Source organism: Dufourea novaeangliae, unplaced genomic scaffold, assembly GCF_001272555.1.
Source record: "Dufourea novaeangliae isolate 0120121106 unplaced genomic scaffold, ASM127255v1 scaffold24, whole genome shotgun sequence".
Lineage (NCBI taxonomy): Eukaryota > Metazoa > Arthropoda > Insecta > Hymenoptera > Halictidae > Dufourea > Dufourea novaeangliae.
In genome coordinates, this window is record NW_015373905.1 from 1,433,933 (window position 1) to 1,457,740 (window position 23,808).

Genomic DNA, 23,808 nt, shown 5'->3' on the forward strand with positions numbered 1-23,808 from the left:
AACTTACTTTCTTTAACCTAAAACATTTTAAATGTGTTGAACGTCATATATATTTGATTAAATATACTTTTAGATAGCTTACACATATATTTGTGTATATATATTTTTAGTTAAAATGAAAGAGAATCTGTTATGAAAAAAATGTAATGTATGAAATTCATTTGTATGTTTAATGGAATTACAGATAAATAGAAAAAATAAAATAAGGTCCATAGAAAGCAAAAAACAGTGAAAAATTTAAAAGCACTTGGTAAATACAACACTCTGCAACATAGAAGATGTTAATAAAAATGTGAGAAATTTTCACAGCATGAATTCTAGACATTGAAATAATTGGAAAAGTTCATATGCACATATGTTCAATCTTGCTTCAGGTTTTAATTATACGCAGTTTGAAATTATTTCCTGAAATGTTCGATTGACACAATTGTAGGCAGATAATTTTGATCAAAAAGACAAATGAAGAAATGAATAACATATACACATGAGGCGCGAGCTAACTTAATAGTGACCTTATCAATGCGGGGAGCCTTCGAACACTAATCGACGATTTATTTTGTATTAATTTCTATATGGCGAAATGCATTAAAAAATGTGATTCCATTTTAAAAAAAATTACTTTAATCGTCATGTGTTCTCTACGCACCCACCAACAAAAAAACTACTTATATGAAATTGTGTTCCCCTTTTGAAACCATTTCAAGTTGAAATTTTCAACTCATATTAAGCATTTTTCGATATAATCAACGGTTTCGAAAATATTCGCGGGGATCAACTGAAATGAATCACCCTGTATATAAATATAACTTTCTCTCGTTATTTTAACATCCAGAATCCACTCTTCAGAAATGTCTCACATTTTTACGAACACCTAACAAACAAAGTATTTATCATATACAATAACTCATGCTCTTATTATACATATTCGAAATGAAACATTAATAATGAAGACAAAGGAAATGCTTCATTGCTATGGTGTACATGTGACACAATTATAAATACTTATCCAAAATATTCAAAAAGTTTAATTTGAATGTAAATGACATATTACTTTATAAAATCTGCAAGTTTTAAAGAAGTTTTATACAAATGCAAGTACAATTGTCTTCCATTAGAATTCTAAGTGGTAATACTATACATAGCTTGAAACAAACAAAAATTGTTTATTTAAAAATTGTGTGTCAGTTATATAATTAAAGTTTTAAACGAGTATAGTATTAAAATTTGTTGATCTTATTATGGTGTATAATAACACGTATTGTTGTTTAAAAATTTACATATAATATGTCAAATATGTTCAGCCTTTAATATAAGTTTCTAAAGAATTGTTTTCCATTTTCATAATTTAAATGAAGATGTTCTGTTCATAAAGAGTTCATGATTGCTGCAATGACTTTATAGTTTTCCGTTCGTTGTATTCAATAAATTCGATTCGAAATTCAATGAAATTACATTATCGCGAAAAGGGTATGAAGAAACAATTAATGTTACATAATGTTTTAATTTACTAATATATTTATGAGAACAAAAATATAAGAAAATGAGTTATTATCAGTGATAAAATGCTTTACCCTTGCACATTATCGTATTTAACTTTTATATAAAAGGTTGGCTTGGCTCTTTCCAAATTCAACATTAGGGATCAGAATAAACAGGATTGAATACATGATATATGAATTATTTTTTATGTTACTGTGTTCTTCGAGAAAATGCTTCCAAAATTAATTGTTACCTAGTTTCAAAAAGAAATTCTAAAACGGCCCCTACATTTTTATAATAAATATTAACAGTAGCATAATCAGTTGACAAACCAGTGTTTTATACACATGATAGACGATGGAGTCAGGATTTTATAAACATTTTTCCAAGTGCTTAATTTAAATAATGCTTATACAACAGTTAAATCGTGTGCTTTTTTGAAGACCTGTCAGATTCACAATGAACATTTCAGGTTTATAAAGTTTATTAATGGAAAGTGACATTTTAACTTACAATTAAAGTACTTGAGCATCTGCTCATAATTATCAAATAATGGGACCGGAGTAGGATTTTACAAAACATACATACAGAAACGTTAAGGACTTAAGCTTTTATTATAAATGTTAAGCTTTCATGAAATGTGAGAATGCCAACATAGTGTCACCATCACTTTTCTTACTAATTCTCAGACTCTGTTGAACTACTGAAGAAAATGTAATTTATTTATTGTAAATAAAAAACATATATATTGCTTAAAATGTTTTATATTATATGATCTGCATTAATAAATAATTGACGTAATTCGGTGAAAACTGTAAGAAACGTAAAAAATTTAAAGTTTATAAAGAGCTACAAAATATATTTGGATTAATATCGTTATAAGTTTCTATGGTACTTTGCTAACGCAAAAGTACAACTTTATGAATAATGTGGGATGGGAATAAATATTTAATTTAAAATAACCTTGTGTATTTTTATTATAAATTGTGACCTTCGCATAAAAAGTAACATATATATAATTAAATTGTTACATTAATCTGTGGTATTGTCTTACTTTAAATTCTTAGACTTATTATTTACACTTTATATATATATCGTAGATAGTAGATTTATCTTGCGTCAAATACAACAACTAAGCATTATTAAGGAAAACAGTTACTACTTCTTTATGGGTTGTATACTCGTTGACAACATGTGATTTAGCTGAAAAGGGTATAGTACGATCATAAATTTAATCAAGTCCTACATTACAGACAGTGAGAACAAAGGAAATTGATACCAACAAACAGTTCAAAAAAAAAATTTTTATATTGAAAAAAGAAAATTTTTTATATTGATGAGTATTACAAGACAGGAAGAAACTTCAAATGAAATTCTAGTCAGAAGATACAATTTTTCGAATAATTAATACAGCACGGTTAGTTACAAACTTTCATCTTTGTGGCATAAAGGCATGGAAACCTATACTTGAGTTTCCAATTTAGGATCGCACTATTTTTTCTAGACAAAATCTAACTGCATATCAAGTTGGTGAGAAAGTAAGGTAGACTTCTTATCATGAAAATAACCATAAATTAAATTAAATTTGTATGTGATCTATAACTGTTGTTATAATTTATTGTAATTTAAATTGTTCTCCAATTACATACTCAACACTTACACCATTGTAATTGAAAGCAGGTATTATTATGTTCAATGTTTCAATATAGAAATAACCCAATTTGTGGTATAAATATTAAGATATCTCAGACAAATTAGATCCCAGAACCAATTTATAAAAATGTTATCCCCAGTAATATAACTTACTTTAAATAATTACAATTAAATTACATCAAATTGATTATGTAAATATTATCTAAACCAGTCTTACATTCCTACCAACCGATATTTTTGTTAATGCTTAGAATTTGATTATAAAAGGATACGTCTTTTGGTACGTTTCTTGTACATAATTCTATAACCACACTCTCTGCATCGAATTGGGTCTCTGGGACGTATTTCGTTATCATGATGACATTCTGGAACAACATTTATGGTTAATACAAAAATTATTTTGACTGTAGTGAAGTATGTACCTATAATAGTACGAAACATGATCTTTGTTCCAATTTTCCCTAATGAAAAAGGATTTCTAAAAATTTAGCAGTCTTATATTAAATTGCCAATAATCTATGGATGTACAGGGTAGGGCAATAACGATGTCCACTTTGAATATTGCCGTTACTTGTAATAACATGAAAAAATGTTATATATAAAACTTACACGGTATAGAGGGGGACACATTGTGACACAAACATTTTCTGCATGGGTGAAGTTATAGAGGAGATTTCAAGGTCATCTCTATTTTTTTAATGGAATGCTATGTTTTTTTTACCGCAATGTGATAACCGGTGTTGAGACGACTTCAGCGAGCTATCATTGAAGGTCATGCAAGGTCAAATGTGGTAGTAAAATAAACTTTCTTACATTACAGGAAATGCTTGAAATGGTGACTGTTTGCATCAATGCAAAGTTGCAATCTTCGTATCACTGCATCACGTGCATGTCTTATCATTTCTGAACTTATTCTAGCACATGCTGCAATTATCCGTTATTTCATATTTTCTGGTGTAGTGAGTACTTCTTAATAAACAGCATTTTTCAATGCTTCCCAGAGAAAAGAATCTAATGGGGTTAAATCTGGACATACAATCACTTACAACTTACAATATGCCCCTCTCTATACTGTATAATTTTGGTATGTAACATTTTTTCATATTATTACAAATAATGGCAATATTCAACGTGGACATAGTTATTGTCCCACCCTGTATGGACTTCCTATATTTAAATGTAACTAAGCCTTTAATTTTATTTTTATAAGTCGTAATGCACCTAAATAGACCAGCCATGACTCAAGGTTTTCGATATACATAGTGATCGTCCCACTGCTAGGATGAAAAGTCAAGCCACCTGCTTTGTTGTTTAAAAAAACAACAGACCGTAGTTTAATGAATTATTATTAATACTGATTCTGTATGTTATCACAATCATCTATAAAAATCAATTTAAAACAAATGATTATTAGACAACTAGACAGATAAAAAATAATCTTGTATCCACCACATATACTCTACAGTCAATTAAATAAAATTTTCCATTTTATATTGGACCGAGGTAATTGATATGAATAAATGTGAAACTCCATAAGAAACTATTATGGCTAATATATTTAGGAAAACAGAATAATTGAGATTATTCTATAATAAATTTGAACATCCATGAAGACTGTTTATTACTAGTAAATTTATTATCAATAGTACTAAATATACAAAAATAAGAAAAAAGTGTTTAAATATAATTTAATCATTTTATAATTATTATAAATTATACTGGAATTACTCACTGGGAAAATTTTTATTCATTGAAGATTAAATAATATATTAATAATTAATTCAACAGTAAACGATTAAGAATTTTCATTAATAACATATAAACCTAAAACTTTTCTTAAAAATAGATCAAACTGCATGAGTTACAATGCCTGTATCACATAAATAGTACATACTTATTTTACAAGAAAACATTTGTTTGTGTGCACACGTAGGAAGTGAGGTTAGAAGTAATTAACTACAATTTAGCCATACCTCCACAAATATACACCATGGCTTGTTTTGGAGTTGATTCTGACTTGCTGGATTCCATTTCAAGCGAGTTCTCAAGTGTAATTAAACAATATTTCGAATAATATACGTTTCAATAAATTCGAATTGGACGGTGTCCTGTGAACCGAACGTCAGCCGGCATACGTTGTGTTTCAAATCGTCAAAGTCGGATCACGTGAGATTAATTGTACTCGAATAAAAATGTTATGTATGTATATATTATGTACGTACAGGTTCAACTATTGTTTCCAACGAACAAAACTATTAAAAAGGAAATACATTTGAAATAAATTACTGTTTTTATGTATGTACATATGTACTTCGTCGATGATATTACACGTCGATCATCAGTAACCGACAGAGAACTTTTGGTTTACGCTGTGTCGGTTACCGGTGACCAGCACAGCAGTGAACGTGTTAAACATGTAAAAAAAATTGCTAATTTTTATAACATTCTAAATTAGTTTGTTGATGATTTTCAAAACAATATAACCGTCGTACATTAATGTAGCAAACTTGTATTTTTCATTTTATATGATGATATTGTAATGGTCAGACGACTTTAGTCTGAGCCTTGCTGTATAAAATTTGTGAACTCAACCTCCTTAAGAAGTACCTTGTTTATACTTCGTTGATCTTACCAAAGTTTTGTGTGTGTGTAGATTATATTCAATCATTGTCTATTTATTTAAACAAAAAATAAATTCAAGGAAATATTTTCAAACTTCATGTTTCATTTGTAATTATTTAAAACAAGATCTTACATGTAAGAGATTGCTGTATTCAAAAGATTAATTATAATAATCATAGTTATAAAGACTTTCTACATAATTACTATCCTAATTAAACTGTAACATATATTCCATGAATATTTAAAAACTATTTTTATACTGTGATAACTTTTGAGAATTTTTCATAAAAAGTATACATACAATAATTCGTTATGTAAATCTTACGAAACATATTCTAAGAATATTAAACATATTTATTACTGATATTTTTATTATTATTGTTATATTTGTTATTATGAATATTATATAATAAAAACATTTTAAATGCCGTATCATTATTGTAAAAAATGTAGAAATACATTAAGAAAAACATTTGACTTGGAAATTTTGCGAAAACAACCAACAAGATGGCATGTTATATAATGAAATCAATTATTTTATTTTTATCAGTAAAATTGAATTTCCATTTGAAGAGAAAAATATTTAAAGATGTTTGACAACTAAAAAACATTCATACTTTTAATTTTCCTCTAGGACATAATGAGTTTTAGTCATCTTGAGACAGATCGGATGGTAGGGACTACCTAACAGGGATTGACTCTGGGAAAAATGGCATGTGCTTCATCTGAGTGGTCAGAGTAATCAGCGCCTTCACTATCTTGATCAGATGGCATATTAAGCATATGCGCCCCTCTTTGGTCTGACACCATAAGTGGTTGATGTGAGACATTGTCCATGTTTTGCCAGTTTCCTGATTATTCTAGTTTGGAGGTACATTTCCTAAGGTATAATTTCTTATCTCCTATTAGCTGCCAGTACTTCAGTCTCTGGCTTTTTAGGTTGTGTGAAATCAATGTTTTTAGATGTATTCCATTGGTTATTCTTACTTCTTCTCTTTGCCTTTTACTGGGTGTTAGTACCAGGTAAACCTTAGGCCCTGTTGTAACAAAGGAATATTGAATATTAGAATATAGTGGTCGCTCTATCTAGGAGTTCTCCTGGAGTTTCCCCTTTACCCATTGTCACAATAATGGGATAGGTGTTGGTTATCCCTTCGCAGGCACCAGAAAGGTGCATCTTACCCCGCCTTGTCTGCTCATTTTGCAGTCCAATTGCAGTTTAATTTTAATCATCATAACTTTAGAGAATCCCTACCTATTATTTCGCTGACGCACATTCTCATACATGTTCATAATGTGCAACATCACTTTTAAAGAATTATTACCTACCTACATCAAAACTGAAAATTTCTCAGAAAATTTACATATAATTGTAAGGATTATTAAAAACTAAGAATTTTACACTTATTTCGTCAACATTTTGATAACGCATAAATTTTTTTTGCAATACACAGCATTTTCAAACAGACATACATTATGTCGTTACGTGTCGATATTCTGTGTTGAGTAACTTTTAACAAATTTGAAATGTTATCTCAAAAATTATTGCTTAACACTATCACTTCTATAATTGCTACTATTTTGTTATTACAGGAAAATAGTTATTTCCGAGAAATGATGAAGAAAACAACACGCAAAACGTCATGATTTCAACGGATTCCCGTAAGTCAGTTTCGAAAGGGAAACAAGGAACCAAGAAAGTCTCCCCAGCAACAGAATTGAATAAGTGCAGCAACCGCCACTAGAGGTGATACCGTCGCAAACACGGGAACAACTCTGAGCCAATGGTAGCACTTGGTAACAAATGGCGGGATGAGACGAGTGATCCGATTGGTTACGCAATCGCCATGGGAGCCGCGGTGGGACAACGAATAAACAGATTTCAAAGTTTCGAAGCTTGCAGTGAAAGAACATACAGCAGACAGAGAGAGTTGATGCCCGCGTTCGCGTGTTTACCGCGAATCCTTACTTCAAATTCTATCATTGCGGTGATTGATACTTGAGCGAGCAGGATTTCATTTATAAACTAGTTTGGAATATGTCGTTCGCAATGTCACTTGAAAATAGTTGTGTCTGTCGCTAGAGACAAGGAAATATCGAGCGTCGTTTTTCTTGTTTTCACCGAAGAGCGGCTTTTGTTTACGAAGAGGAGGGGTGACTTCCACGACCGACGAGGATTCACAGGCAGATGTTACCTGCCAGCCAGTTTCCCGCGCGACGCACGTGAGAACAGTGAGTGGGGAGTGTAGTGTAGCATACACGAAACTTCTGTGATCTATAGTTTCGAAAAGATGTGATGCGTAGTAAATCGGTGAAACGTCAACACGGGAAAACGTGCATAGACAGAAACGGTTTGTTTTCTGTGGAGAATTAAAAGAAACGACACTAATATGCTTCTGATTCAGAAGCATTTAATCGAGCGCAAGAAGAGGTAGTCGAATAGGTATTTGTCATTAAATTTTGCTCCAAGAAATTATGGAAATGGATTCGATGAAAAGTATAAACATCGGCGAGACGCCTCACAGCACGATAAATTCGAGCAGCCGTAGTTCACATGACAGTGTCGACAGTGGTTATTTTACACTTACACCACATTCTGGTGCATACACGCCGATACTCGCAGGATGCAGATCCAGAGTGTCATGCATTTCGTCAAAGCGGCACCACAGAATCAGATTAGATCCTCTTCAATCGGAACGGGCTCAAAGACATCGATCAAAATTAAATCACCTTTTAAATGCTTCCGAGTCGGATTATTTGATATCCGAGAGCTCGCGAAGGGAAAATGTGACAGAAGATCAGTCGAGTTTGAGTGACAATCATCAGAGTTTGTCGTTTGAACATTCAAGTGCTGAATTAATAAATCAAAGTACAGGATGTGGCGAGTTTGATGTGAATTTTCGGGGTAGAACACGTCGTACCTGGAGGACGACGGTTCCTATAACACCGGCTTCGACAAGGTTGCAACTTCTTTCACCGCCACCGTCGCCAGCGGTACCTTCCTCTTCGTTCGTCGCCTCCGAACCTATTGAAGAAGATGTTGAAATGAAGCTAGTCATCGTGTCGCAAAGCACACCCCAAATACAAATTTCACCTAGACACAAGACACCACCACCGCCGGTTCCACGTGTTGTTATCTCGCCAGCCTGTAGAAGAGGTAGTCCTGCAATTAGTTCGGTAGAAAATCAAAAACTAAACCAGCTCTCTATCACAGATCTTGCTGTCATAGCTGAGATCAAGCCAAAGAGGTTGGACTTCAGTCATAGTGCCTTATCCGCTGTATTGCGCCGTACTAGAGCTACTCCAGATTATACTGGCAGAGAAACAGTGGATATACTATCACTTTTAGGTGACAAGAGTAACCACTGGAGGATAGTGTCTAAGATATTGTCCCATCTTGCACCTCAGGATCTGTGTTCAGTTAGTATGGTATCCAAAACTTGGAGGAGGATCTGCGTCAGTGATTCTAGAGCCAACACGAGAAGGCTGACCCATATAATACTCAGGCAGAATGCTAAAGAAAATTTGAAATTAATCAAGAAGTCGAAGATGGAAGGAGATATACAGTCCAGTCCTAAAAGCAGATATGCAAGGAAGGGCTACCTGTTGGAAGTACAGAATCTTCTTCATGTACAGAAGAATCAGCGGCCACCCAATAGTCCACCTGTTTCTCCCAGCAAAGTAAAATTCCATTCTTTTGTCAAGGTAAGTAAAATCTGAAATTTCCATCTACAGATACATTTATAATAAGTCTCCTATTTCTATACTAACAAAGCACCTTCAAACCATGGGATGATATATCAATAAATCTGTTTACATCTGGTACTTACTAAACGTTAGATTGGTCACAAAATTACAAAGAGTCAAACTAGTTTATACAATTAATTGAACAATAATACTAGAAAAAGACGAATTTAGATTCATTAATAATCGTTTCATTGCCCTTTTGATCCGTTGAACAAACGTGAGAAAAAACTTGACATATTACTCTAGGCGGTGTAACGTTGAAATCGTGTACCGTGTTTATCGCGACAGATCGCATTCGATACCGGCAAAGAAAGTAATGTATAGTGCACACCACTGGGAGTTGTATTCTTCGCTGTTATCGGGTGACACCGGCAGATGTTCTGACAGTTTTCGGCAGGTCGTTTTTAATATGAAAAACTTCCTCCAAGTTCAATATTCTCTGTTTTTTCTTTAAACATACTTTTCCCAAATAATAATCTCTTCAGCGAAAAACTTAATTGCGATAAATTGAATTGAAATGGATATTACCAGTACATTCTTATAAAAAGCCAAACTTCATGGATGCACTTTAGTCACTGTAATGATAAAAAGGCATTATATATATATATATATATATACATACGTACAGAAATGCTTTATGTTCGAGATACAGCGTTTAAAAGTTTTATATAAGAGGATACAGTGTTCGAAAAAAGTATTCATACACTACTATACGCTCTATTTTGGACGATTACTATGTACTTTAGTTACAGAATATTATTTTAACAAGAAAAAAAGGTGTTTGGCAATCCAGGAAGTATGTAATTCAATAGGTAGACTAATGAGAACACTTCTTTCAATAAGATATTTCAAAATGCATTATCTACGTGCTGTTTCCTTATTTTCGAATAAATTTTGGCCCCTTATTTTAGTCATTTAGAAGTTAGTTTATTATTTTAGAACGTACAACGGAGCTTCTCTGTAATATCACAGTTAATATTCCGCGCGGTAACGGCAGAAAACAAGGATATGTATATCCTAGGTATAGTTTCTCCTTAATTGACTAATAATGATCTACATCGGTGAAACATTCGGTACGGAGTCTAGCGAGGTCTGTCAAAACCTATAATTATGGTTGCTGTTTTTTGTTTTCACACAGGCTCAGAATATCTGAGAATAATTATGTAGTACTAATCATCTGTGACCCAATAGCCCGCGGTTTCTTTTAACAGTCCGATACTCCTATGTGTCTTGTAAAAGTAATTTGCACAAAATTATCTCTACAAACTAAGCAAAATAATTGTTTCGTCCGTACGATCGCCCTATGGACGTTGATTTATTATGATTTCTTTTCTGAAATTCTAGATTTAGATTGAATATCTAGAAAGATCCGGGCAGGCTTAATGAGCTTTTTAATCGTCGCAAATCTTATATTATGCGAAAATTTAACCATAATGGATTTTCAAAGCGATTTCAAAGGGTTAACTTTGTTCCAACGACGTCTTTTGTATTGTTATATATTAAAAACATTTATAATAATATATTTCCTTTAATTTGGCTTACTACAAACGTATAATTTTCTTTAAAATTAAAATGAAGCAAATCAGTTTTGTTAATCGATTTTTCAGATAATTAGTCCAGGAAAAACAAAGTTTCGTATATGATATAAAACGATCAGAAATAACACAACTTAAAAAGATTGAAAATTACATATTATATTGTCAACTAAAGCGTTACACCAAACCCAGTAAAATATAGAATATAGATTTAACAAAACAATGATGTTGTACTTAGAAAAATGGGAAAGCCCCTTATTTTTATAAAATGAAAGGAATAAATAAACATTCACCAGTAACATAAATAATTCACTTAATAATGATAAAATTAAATGAAATATTTAATAAAAACTGAAACGGAAAACGCAGTCTTTAACTTCGCAAGTTATTTAAATTTGCTAAATTTAAGTAGTAAAATATTTCATTGGGGTGATAGCATGCATATTGAACAAGGTTATGTCAAACAGAACATAGATGGTAGATAGAGATGATGCAGGAAAACTTGTTCTATATTTGAAAATACCATTTTCGGAAGCTCACATCTAACCATATATACCTATATTATTATAATATTGAAAATATTTAAATACACATTGCTTAATTATTAATATAAACAACACTTTTTTGTGTTGAAAATAATTACAATATCAAATGTCGATGGGTCGATACTCATTCAAATTCAATATGAGTACTTTTTTCGATACCTACTTGGTATCGCAACCGTATGTACCGATACCAAAAGTACTCGGTATCGAAACAAAAGAATCGAGTAATGTACTCGTATTTACTTGTGTCGATTCATCTCTAATGCAGTTGATTCGCAGGAGGGAATTTCTTGCGTATATTTTTCCATAGACAATCCCTGGTTTGTGGGACATAGTTTTCATTCACCCATGAAAACGAATGGTACAGCGCGGTGTTAAACACATCTGCTCGATGGTCGAACACGACTGGGTACCTGCCATTTACACCTTGAGGTTCCATGGGTGTGTATTTCTTCTCGCGTTAGATTGCTATAGCGGTAGATTACAGAGCAGACGGCGGCTTTGTTATCGTAATGCGAGCAACAAAGCCTCTCGAGCCATACTAGCCGGTACTTCAAGGTCTCTTGTTATGTGCACCGCGATAACAAAGTATTCATCGGTATCTTGACCATGGTGACTTAACGTTGCTTTAATCTGTCGTCAGTCATACGCGAATTAATTTACCACACTTGTCTAATGTGAATAAATTGCCGTAATGAGTAGTCAGCGCTCGTAATGGAATCGTGTAATATTGTTCTTGCACGATAAAATCTTTTTTTTTTAACTTTAAAAAGGATACAAAATGTTGAAGGAAAATGAAAAACAAAGAACTCTACCGTAAATATTATTCTATCGAAGATTTCTTATTTCAAAAGGGTTGGATTTTTCAGCTTACAGTTTTTCTTCCTTTTTTAATCTGACAATAAAAAAACGTAGGCCGATCATTTGAAATATTGATTATCAACACACCGAAGGAGTCACGAATGTTCATTATATTGTATTAGAAAAGAATCGGTTACAAAGATAGAATAATAAAAATTATAAAACCACAGAAAAACTGCTATCAACTAATTATATGCGAAGTTAAAGCAAATTATGCAATGAATTTGGTTACTTTCGAACATCATCAATTTTTAGTAAATATGACTTGAATTTATATATTTCAAGGTAAAATATAGATATGTTAATAAAAATTGACGATGGTCGAAAAATAGCAAAATAATACTATCGTCATGGATATTAGTTATCGCATAACGAACAAAAATTCCTGTCATCAATAATGATTATCGGTAACCAAAATAACATTCTCGTCGTCTATAATGATTCTGTGCAACCTAAAACAATTTTCGTCCTTGATAATGATTATTTATAATCAATATAATTTCCGTAGCCAATCACAGTCATTCGCAACAAAAAAAAATGGTTATTCGTAACCGAACAAAATTTTCGTCATCAATTGTTACTGATAATCAAAAAAATTGTAATTATCGATAATTGTTATTCATAACCAAACAAAATTGTCGTCAATTGCTACTGATAACCACACAAATTTTTATGTTACTCGTAACCAAACAAAATTTTCATCATCAATTGTTACTGATAATCAAAAATTTTTTTAACCATTTATAATAGTTATTCGTAACCACAATCATTCACACAAAGATATTAACTTTTATACCGTAACTTTTTAAATTATGGTTATAACAGTTAGGGTCTCTGGTCAATACGTGGCCGCTGCAAGAGACGAGACCCTTTTCCTTCTGCATCTGGGACGCAGCGAATTTTCTCCTTTGGAGGGCAAACCGCCGCTAGCCCTCCAGCAAAAACCAGCCGCGGAGAACAATGCGAATATATTACAATATTCCGTTCGCTACAACAAAGAACCTTAGCTGTTCTTTCCTTTGTCTCTTACGAGGGTTGCCCAGGGATGCGACATGCCGAAACTACCCATGGCCCGTGGTTATTCGAAGACGGACCATCCCACGAAAATCGTCCCGTAAAACATTCGCCGCGTCCGTACGGTCTAGCCAAAAACATTCATGTCGTCCTGAAAAATACAGTAGTAGGTGAAAATAGTATTCGTACACCTTTTAAAACAGAACATCTCTTTTAAAATTGGACCAAGTGACTTGAGTTTCTTTGTGAACTTAGGAGGATTAGTGTACTGAATGGTGTGTTAACAAAATGTTGAAAAAGTTGCAATTGGTTGGAATCGCGAAGAAAATAGTAAAGGTCGCTCTTTTCAACTTTTTTTTTTATCTGAGATTGTAATGAAAATTTAATAAATACATTGCTTAGATTTATGTTAGTTATATGCATGCTGAAATCGGTTAACGTTGTTATGAGATACAAACGGTTAAAAATGTTGAAAAACGCAGTTTCTTCGCGACTTTTGACCTACAACTATAGTATATCTAGGGATGTTCCGATACCGTTGAGGTGTCGATACTTTTACTTATTATTTGTATCGAAAAAAAGTATCGTTAAAAATTAATAATTAATACAGTTTTTTTTTTTTTAATTTCTTATTACAATATTTTATTAACAGAAATTAACAGAAATTAAAATATTATATTAATAGAAATTTATTTTATTAAATTAAGTCTATTCCTAGTCTGGGTAATTGTTGCTCCCGTCTTTAAAAATAACCGTTCACAAGGAACAGAAGAAGCAACTACTACCAGGGACATTCGTGCTTGTTTATATAATAACGGATATATTATTTGTATATCTTTCCATTCTTCTACAGGAGAAAAGTGCAACACAGAAACAGGGGAAAATAAATAGTTTGATTGTTGAACATCTTTATTGTTAATTTTTTTTTGCTGATCTACTGCCAGTTTTTTGTGGTGATTCCAAAAAGTGTTGATCGTATCGATACTCGTTTCATTCGATACGAGTACTTCTTTTCGATACCTAGTTGGTATCGCAACCAAAAATATCGATACTAAAAATACTCGGTATCGAAAAGAAAGTATCGAATATGTGCTCGTATTTACTTGGATCGGAACATCCCTAAGTATATTTAAAGATTCTTATATCTTTCGATGCCTGTTATTCGTTTCTTTATTAACCGATTTCAATAAAAGTTGCAGCGTGTATATAATTGACATAAATCTTCAAAATGTATTTATTAAATTTTCATTACAGTTTCAGACAAAAAAATGGTAAAAAAACGACATTTACTATTTTCTTCGACATTCTGAAAAGTCGCAAATTTTTCAGAATGTTGTTAATTTAGTAAACTAATCCTTCTAATTTCACAAAGAAACTCAAGTCACTTGGTCCATTTTTGAAAGAGTTGTTTTGTTTTAAAGGGTGTACGAATACTTTTTTTGCCCATTGTACGTAGGATAAACCGACCTGTGAATGAGACCGAATTGTTGAATCTATGGACGTTTGAGATTATGTAATACTTACATGTATTTATTTATACCAACAGAATAGCTGTGGAAATTGCAATTACATATATTTTTCTTGAAATTTTTATGAAAATAACTGCTTAGAAGTAAAAAAATTCACTTAAAACTAAAACTATGCGCGAAGACACTTATTTATTTGATATTTATTTTTCCTTTCCTTGTGCAGCTTTGATTTTGCGAACCGCGATCTTCAAGGATGCCGTATAAAATTCTGCTCGTAGTGTGAAATTCATACTCCAATCTCTTGGTGAGAAAAAGGATTCCGATCCCTTTTTGCCCCTTTTGTATAAGGTTTCGTTGCTTGATAACTGGAGCATCTGGGAATTTCGCACGATGTAAAGTTACACCTTAAAAAATCCGTTACACACTTCTTTAATCTTGCGAAAAAAAAAAACGAAAATGACAATGGGGTAATTATTCTTTTTTCTGAAACTCTGCAAAAGATCAAAATAATTTTAGATGGAAAAACACGAACCCTGAAAGAAAGAAAGTAAAGAAGGAAGGAAGGAAGTAGTTGTTTGATAATTAGCAACGGCTAGCAAGGAACGTTGAATGGCCTTATAAGATGACGGTTCGTGCGGGTAATTTCCTGTCCTAAGGAAGTCTCCTTCCCAAGTTCTTTTTCCAGTGGGTGCGTTGAAATTTCAACCGGTGACACGGTTAATTCATCCACAGCCGGATCTCGTTTTTACCTTAGATCGTTTAATCTACACGGAAATATAATACCTTGAATTTACGTACGTGAGCTGAAAGATAAATGTCTGTTTCCTATTATCGTTGATTAGGTGTAATCAATTTTAATTATTTTATTCGTAACTCAATGAAAGGGATCTCCCTACTGTGGCGAGTCAAAAATTAGGCGAAATTCAGGAATTTTTTTTAGAGAAAACTGTGAGGAATATCGATGTTAAACTTTTTTCTATGATTCGTATACACTAATAGGATAAGCTTAATTCTTTCATTTGAAAATATAGTACAGATTAAAAGTTATTGTGATTTTCCGGGACTGCCTAAAAAAAAGTCGCCTCCATGGCTGCCATTATATCAGCTGTCTACGTTACATCAAATTAAAATTTTTCGGCAATTTTAGGTGTAAGCCGTCTTTAAGTCGTTTTCAAGGCGTCATGTGCTATCTGGGGTGGCTGTCGCCCGTACTAGAATGAATAAAAAATATTGACAAATAATAAAATGGCGGAGTCTTGCAGAAAGTGGCTATTTTCGCGAAAAAAGTTGCTTATTTTTCAAACTGCAAAATTCGAATTTTGCAAATATCAACTTCATTCTAGGAGAGAACTATGCACCTACTGAACATGCCTACATAGTTTCAAGTCACTCCGTCAAGTAGTTTCTGAGATATCGTGGCAACAATTTACGAAAATGTCGTTTTGAGAAAAACTCGTTAAAGTTTCGATTTGAACTGCGTGCCGCTTCGGTTAAAGGCTAATAATTTTTCTTATTATTTCGAATCGGGCGAAATCCTTTTGGGATTATGGTTTTGAAATATTACGCCTTGAGAAACTGTAAAAAAGAAAAAAATCGATTTTTTTACCTGTCACAGTAGGGAGACCTCTTAAGAGAAAAGCGAAATTCCTATTTTTGGTTTTATCTTCAAAAATTACTTTATCAAATTTTATTTTGCATGAAAATCCGCCGCCTATTTATTACACATTCCTGGCGCAGTTACCGATGCTTTTGGCGAAGGTTTCCCAATGATACAGCAATATCATAAAACGGTTAGGAGTTTTCCTGTTGTTTCCTCTGGATGCGCAACGGTGCATCAGCATTATCACGTGCGCATATGGTAGGCTGGAGCAGCTGACCAGGTGTACGCTTCGTTTCACGGTGTTTCATGAAGCGTAAAATGATTTCCTAACGGTCAGAAGGAGATAGAGAGAGAGAGAAAGTAGAATCTGTCGATGTTAAAGTGAACAAAATGAATGTTGTGAATGAGCTAGTTTCGCAGAAGCAATTTGTTACGGTAGTATACAGTGATTCCTCGATGAATGTGACACGAACTACACAAAACAGAAACTAAGCAGAGGCTCGGCTTCGTGGAAAAAACAAATTTATGAAGGGCTGAAAATCTTTTCGTCTTGCCACGAATGCTCTAAAACGGACCCGAGTCGCACTTATCGAGACATTACTGCAGGTAGTACTGGACCTTCGCGATAATCAATGGAAACTGTCGAGGTTTTTATTTTAACTTCGTTGAGACGGGTTTCGTTTCAATTGGAAATGTAACTGCACGTTTATTACCGTGGTAATTGAATTTTATCATTTGTGTGTGGTCTTACAAATCAATTCAATCAACCGTTTGTTAGTATTTCTCATACAGGAAAGGTCTATAAGATCTCATAATGTTTGCCTCACTCGTTAACAAGGTAATTCGCCATTTCAATCATGTAAATATTATTTTTATTCGCATCTCCGTCAAATTTCACCAGCTTGTGAAATAGGATAAGTGTCCCAATTACTGCCATTCTATTTATTTTATTTAATAAAAACGTAACGTATAAAGTGTTGTGTCTAGAAAATTTGGTTATTAAACTGGGACTCTGATTTACCTAAAAACAGAGAAATACATACACTTCTATTTATCTGGTATGTAAAAATTAATGTTGAAAAACAAAAATGTAATTTGAGCGTCAAAAAGACGACTACATAAGTAGGGAGTGGTGGCGAAAAACATACTAAAGAAAGGGCCACAATTTTATTATTTAACCCATATATCAAATGTATAAAATGAATTGTTAAAGTATATAAAAATTACTTTAATTTTTGAGGTGACTGTTATAGGAATATTGGGTTTACTCGCAGATTTTGATTAATTATTAATTAACTCTTCGTATTTAACGTATGAAACTATTTTTTTTTAAAGAAACAGGTGTTAAATAATATTATGTTCCAAACTGAGACGATTTTTAGGTTCAACAACACGCAAAATCATTAAATGAAGTTACGCCACAATCTTAAGGTGACAGTAATTGGGACATCTACCCTAATTTCGATAAATCAACGGTGTCCTTAACATTTTCGAGTTGTTGCAATATTCATAAAAGTCTGGTCAACAAAGTATCGTGTCAAGTATTTAGTCCACAAACTTTGCAATTCGAAATACACAGTTGGCTACAAAAAACAGGGGAGTTTGGTTCCACGAAACATTTGACAAAGCAAAAAACTGTGGACGGAATTGTTGCATTATTTATATAACATCGCTAAGGGGATTAATTTCAATTACTACTCCTATCTGCAATGCAATTCGGTAAACTTAAAGAAAGAAATTTCTAAAAGTATTCGCACATCTCTTTGGCCGCAAATAACGACGAAGCGATACAGAGAAATAATTATGCATTCATGAAATTCAAGAAGGATGCACATTTGTAAGCGAGACGGAAGCACCATCCGACACGCGGCGCCGTTCCTGCAACCCAATGGAAACTTCTATCGTTTACAGGATGGATAAGTTGACGTTAAACGGCTAGAAGGATTTCGCGGAATCCACTGAAGTGTCCCTTGAGGGCATATCCGGGGAAGCTTACAATGTATATTCGCGAGTTGATAACGTAAGCTTCTCGAGTAGCGATACGAAGGAGACGTTATAATGTTTGCAGTTGCGAACCGACGGAACTATCAACTCTAGAACACTGTGGTGCTTTGTGCTTTGTTCAATTTTCGAAAAATGTTCCGTACATATAGATACCTGTAGTCATGAGTCAGAGTTGCTAGCAATTCATTTGTTGCAATATACTTGGGCAAATTGTATTCCGAATAAGGAATAAAGAATAACGAATAAATCCCCAAGATTTATTACATTTATTTTTCTTGAAATTTTTATACAGATAATTACTTATTCTTATTGTAATTTAAAAAATATTATTTATAAAGTGTAAACGTGTATGACTGCTTCATTTCTGAAATATTCTTAATACGGATTGTACTTATCAATGTTTCCTTAATACGCTAAACTAAAAATATTGGATATTAAAAGTGCAACAACGCTCCATTTATAAACATTTAATAATTTTTAAATTTATAATTTACATTTCTTGCTTAATGGTCATTCACTGATATGCAATCAATTACTGGTCAGTTTACCTTATCTGTTCGGTGTCAGAATGGACTTCAGCACCGTCCTCCGTGGTTCCTACTCCGAGGGTTCCATTAATTTTCAAAAATATGGGCCCTCCAATGTTCGTAACCTAAGCCATTAGGTGTCACCTGTCACCATACCTCGTAGAAATCACGTGATCACTTTATTCTATTGTGAGTCGACTAAATTGTTACTCACATAAAAAATTATTCGTTATTGTTGAATAATTGAATTTTATTCACACAAATTATTTATTCGAATGAAAATTTAGTCGAATAATGTCCAACTCTGAACGGCATTGAAGAAACTTCTTATCGGTACTTGGTAATAATGTTAATATGCAGTTCAGTGGGGACTATAAAATATAGTTTTCTCGATGTTCTCCGATTCGGTATAAAGTCAGGAAAATAATCATACATCATAGCTTTTCTTATTGGAGAAATTCTTGTTTAACAATTCAGGATTCAGGATAACAAAACGACACGTAAAAATTATTGAAACGTGAAGCCATTCGGTATCGATTTAGTTGAAAGTTCCAATTAAAGATTAGTAAAAAAAGGGTGGTATTCACTGAATTGAAGGTGCTGTTGCTGCACGTACGGCCGAAAGATCGATCGCTATCGGGATTGTAGTCGCGGTCTTTGTTCTTTCCACTCGTCCGTCGTTTCTTCGCGTGGAACACAGGTACGGTGGGACGCGGAGGATCGAAAGTATTGAATGTAAGGGCTGCTAACGTAAGGAGGGCTGGCGCAGGGCTGCTGGTATGCGTGTAACGAGCGCGGCAGCAGTGTTCGAGCTCTTCTGGTCCCACGATTCTTGGAGCAACAGCCGCGCAAAAAGACCAGGAATGCAGGTAAACGCATTAAATCGCATGGGGAGCCCTCGTTGTGCGCTCACCTCTCTTGCCCCCTCCCTCCCCTTTCGTAAAACGAATTTCCGTTAAAGGTGCTCCTGCTGTAAACCGTTTTCAAAAATGTTGGGAACTAGGGCAAGTGTGTCAGTTACTGTGTCCATTAAGACGAAGTTCAAAGTTTTCGGTCAATTAAATAGCTGTTATTTATATTTTGATGTCGGGAACATTTTGAAATTATATTTTGATGTCCTTTATATAAATAGGATTTTTTTTAGAACTAATGTACAATAGGAATGAAAATAAAAATTATTATTTTTTGAGTCAATTACTACTGTGCTGTTGTGTATACGAAAATGTAGTTATTGTGTAAAATTTCCTTTTCGAACATTTCAGAACAATTTATTACTACAATTTTGAATACTTACGATATTATTCTAGTAAACAATACAAACTAATGCGTAGGTACATACACGTCTTATTGATGGTCGTTGGGTAGTATCTATAAAAGTAAGGCTACGAGTTCAGATTTAGCTTGTTGTTAGAGGGCTTAGTAATCGACGCATAATGCAAAAATGGTTCCAATTACTGCATATACTAATAACAACAAACCAAAATTTTGTTTCAGTTACTGGATTATTATAAATTAACAAAACGTTTTCATCAAATCGATTGTACTATACATTTTTCCGTTATCTAAACGAATTTTTTAGACCCATAGTATATTTTTCTGGTTTTGGAGAGTATTATTCTTTTTATTTAGTAGCTTTATTTACACGGTATCCCTTAAGCTTTTCAATAAGATTTGTGGCTGAATGTCACCAAATCGTCACCACATAATTTCAATATGTATTATTACTATTTTCTAAGTGTTAATAATTCACACTTTCTGTTCAATTCTGCTAATTGTTAATTAAATTTTATTAAAAAATTTGAATATATTCATTTTATTAATTATATAATTTACTGTATATAAAAATAATCTAAGGTCACAGTAACTGACACAGTTACCCTATTGAAGATATACCTTTACTTAGCAACGTGCGAACAGAATTTTTATTCGACTATTAATCGACGATCGAAAACAGCGTAAAGAAGTTTGATTGCCATGTTTTTTTATATGTTATAATTTATTCAGTATTAATATATTGGATGTATAGTAATGTGTACTGTATTTAAGTTGATATTGCGATATTGTTTTGTTTTATCGACAGAATATAGAACTTTTGTTAGAAAAAAGAAGGAAAGTTTATAGAAAAACAGTAAAGTGGGGGGAGCTGTTTCGACTAAGAGGTGATTACTTTTCTACACACTCAATATTTTATAGCTGAACAATTAAGGAATAAAACGACAGAGAATCCGAATTGAAATAAGTTATTGTTTCAGTAACTTTTGTAAATTTAACTCTAATAAACGAATTTACATAAATATCCATAATTTAAATATTACAGTTCAAATTAAAAAATATTTTAATATTTATTAATCATTTTACATTACTATATTTTTTTTTTGAAAATGCACAGTATTTAAATTAGAATCAATATTTAACGATAGCAAAACACAGTTTCAACGATCCGAAACTGTAAGTTGCAATACACTGCAACCTGTAATTTCGGTGCATCGACTCTGCCTGTGGTTTCGGGCTTCTTCGAATAATTTTCGAGAAAAAAGAACTCGTCTGGACCACGATAGACCATTAAATTGCACGACCAGGCACCTGAGCAAGATTGCTTCGGGCATCTCTGCCATCGTAAAATCGTGTCGGAGAGTACTTATAAAAACCATATATCCGTCGAGCTGAAAAGAATACCTAATATTTACTAATTTCTCACGTTAAATCGATAACGTTAAGTAAATGCAAATGTTGACGAATATTAATAAAAAAATCTACCTAAAATATAAACACAATTTACTAGCGCTTACGTATATTAACATTTTTTTATGATATGGAATTTTTTAATTATTCAAATCTGTTTAATAATTTTGCAAACATTAACAGTTATAATGCGTCTTGTTAAAATACAAAGTGTGTGAGTAATTGAACAAAACTGAAGTTTCATTTCATTAATGGAGATTTCAGTAGGACACAGACATGGTGCTATTTTGTTCAATAAACAAACATTTCCGGTTGTTTACTAAGTACATAGTTTCTATTTCTCTGAATGTGTATAAAAAAAACAACAAATAATTATAGGAAGCACTAAATGTATTTTAGAAATCATTTCATTTGTAACCAAATTAAAATTGTAGACCGAATACAAATGTATTTGCCTCCTTCGCGCCACAGAAACGACAGCTGTTCCGATGCCCTGAGTATAATCACGCCGGAAGAGATATTACAAGTTGCACCTGGCGTTGAGAAACAGATGCTAAAAATCAGAATATGTTGAAACCAGTTCGATATAAAACATAATTTTTTTATTATCGATACAATTTAGGTTCAATTTTTATTTTTTAATTATCTAACAATATTACAAATTTACTCGAAAATCTATTTTATATGAATGAAGAACAAATTTTTGTTAATTTTATGAATACCATAACTTCTTTGGCTGTTCAACTCCATAAGTGTTTCATTAAATATCATTAAATTGTATAGAATTACTTTTTTATGCCTCTATGTGAAAGCTTTGAATTGCATTACCTGTAAATACCCTGAATAATTTAAAAAGGAATGTTACTTATACACTATATACTTATATACTATAGGACTAGTATTTAAGCCTGTTTTCGACATACATTCCTATGGTACAGTTTGATTACAAAATTAAATTGTATCTTTGTAAGGGTTAAGCTGCGTCTACACTAGACAGCAAAACAGTGTTATACAATAAATTGTTGTATAACCTTGCTATACAACATATTTTTATAACTTGTTACAAGAGTATACTTTTCAGTCGGGTTTGTAACAAGTTTGTATAACATTTCGTGTCTCGTTATTAATAATGGAGTCACAATAAATGAATAACATATAACTTGCTACATAACACGAAAAATGTTATGTAACATCACGTCATATAACATTTTTCTTTCTGTGTTTCTAACAAGTTTTATAACTTTGCTATAGAACATATTATGTTATATAGTGTAGACCCAGCTTAAGAAGTGTCGCGTAAATACGACCAAATCCTTGGGGCACAGAAACTGCGGCGAAACATCTGGGGAGTAGAAAAGTTGACCTGCATCCGTTAAATATGGTCGAGTGAAAGGAGGGAAGGGATCTGCATCGTTTAGTGGCGTTTCGAGGAAGCAGGCGGTCGGTCCGCAGGATACCCAAGACCGCAAGGGAGGAAATGAAAAAATTGAACTCCCTTCTCGAATCCTTACGGTCACACGAAAGAGGAAGAGAACCATTCTCCGTCATTATAGCATTCGGTGTATACAGGGTGTAACAAAAATGTTAGAGGACCTGGAAATGGGAGACTCGTGAAGTGATTTGAAACAACTTTTTCCTTAACAAAAATATTATCACAGGCTTTGTTAACGAGATATTAACGAAAAATCCCGACCAATCAGAGCGCGTGTCTGCCGGCCGAGTTCCCGCGGTAACGTTGGCTACGCGTTGCGATTGGTAGCCAATGTTTTCGCGGGAACTCTGTTGGCAGACCCGCGCTTTAATTGGTTGGGGTTTTTCATTAATATCTCGTTAACAAAGCCTTGGATAACATTTTTGTTAAGGAAATACTTGTTTCAAATCATCCCAGGAACCCCTCATTTCCGGGAGTCGAAGCTATTTGGGGACACCCTATATATATTATGCACATCTTTTGTATGTAATAACAAAAACTGAATGTGACCTTCGTATCTCGATAAAGAAGCAAAGTAACAGCAAATCGACATACAGTACTGTATCTCCTCTTGGAAACCATGCAACTTTTTTCTGAAA

General features: G+C 33.0%; 2 protein-coding genes across 2 annotated transcripts in view; one reads left to right on the forward strand and one right to left on the reverse strand.

Moving 5' to 3' along the window:
* Positions 1–2,456: 2,456 nt before the first annotated feature.
* On the reverse strand, positions 2,457–5,427 carry LOC107193775 (DNA-directed RNA polymerases I, II, and III subunit RPABC4). Its single transcript, XM_015583280.1, has 3 exons — positions 5,106–5,427; positions 3,405–3,497; positions 2,457–2,611 (listed from the first exon to the last, which is right to left on the reverse strand). Exons 1-3 carry the CDS (start codon positions 5,161–5,163, stop codon positions 2,589–2,591), a joined length of 174 nt encoding a protein of 57 aa, XP_015438766.1. The 5' UTR covers positions 5,164–5,427; the 3' UTR covers positions 2,457–2,588.
* Positions 5,428–7,656: 2,229 nt separating this feature from the next.
* Positions 7,657–23,808, forward strand: part of LOC107193755 — a 68,708-nt gene continuing 52,556 nt past the window's right edge. Inside the window, exon 1 of the mRNA XM_015583258.1 lies at positions 7,657–9,459. Coding sequence (XP_015438744.1) covers positions 8,230–9,459 — 1,230 coding nt within the window. The 5' untranslated portion in view covers positions 7,657–8,229. The remainder of the gene's footprint in view (positions 9,460–23,808) is intronic.

Bases quoted from the DNA above. Each gene is read 5' to 3' on its own strand.
- LOC107193775 (XM_015583280.1), bottom strand. From the start codon at position 5,163: ATGGAATCCAGCAAGTCAGAATCAACTCCAAAACAAGCCATGGTGTAT. The intron at 3,498-5,105 runs GTATGGCTAAAT...ATGTTGTTCCAG, and splicing joins CATGGTGTATATTTGTGGAG to AATGTCATCATGATAACGAA. The intron at 2,612-3,404 runs GTATCCTTTTAT...AATAATGCTTAG, and splicing joins CAAGAAACGTACCAAAAGAC to TTGTTGTATTTGACGCAAGA.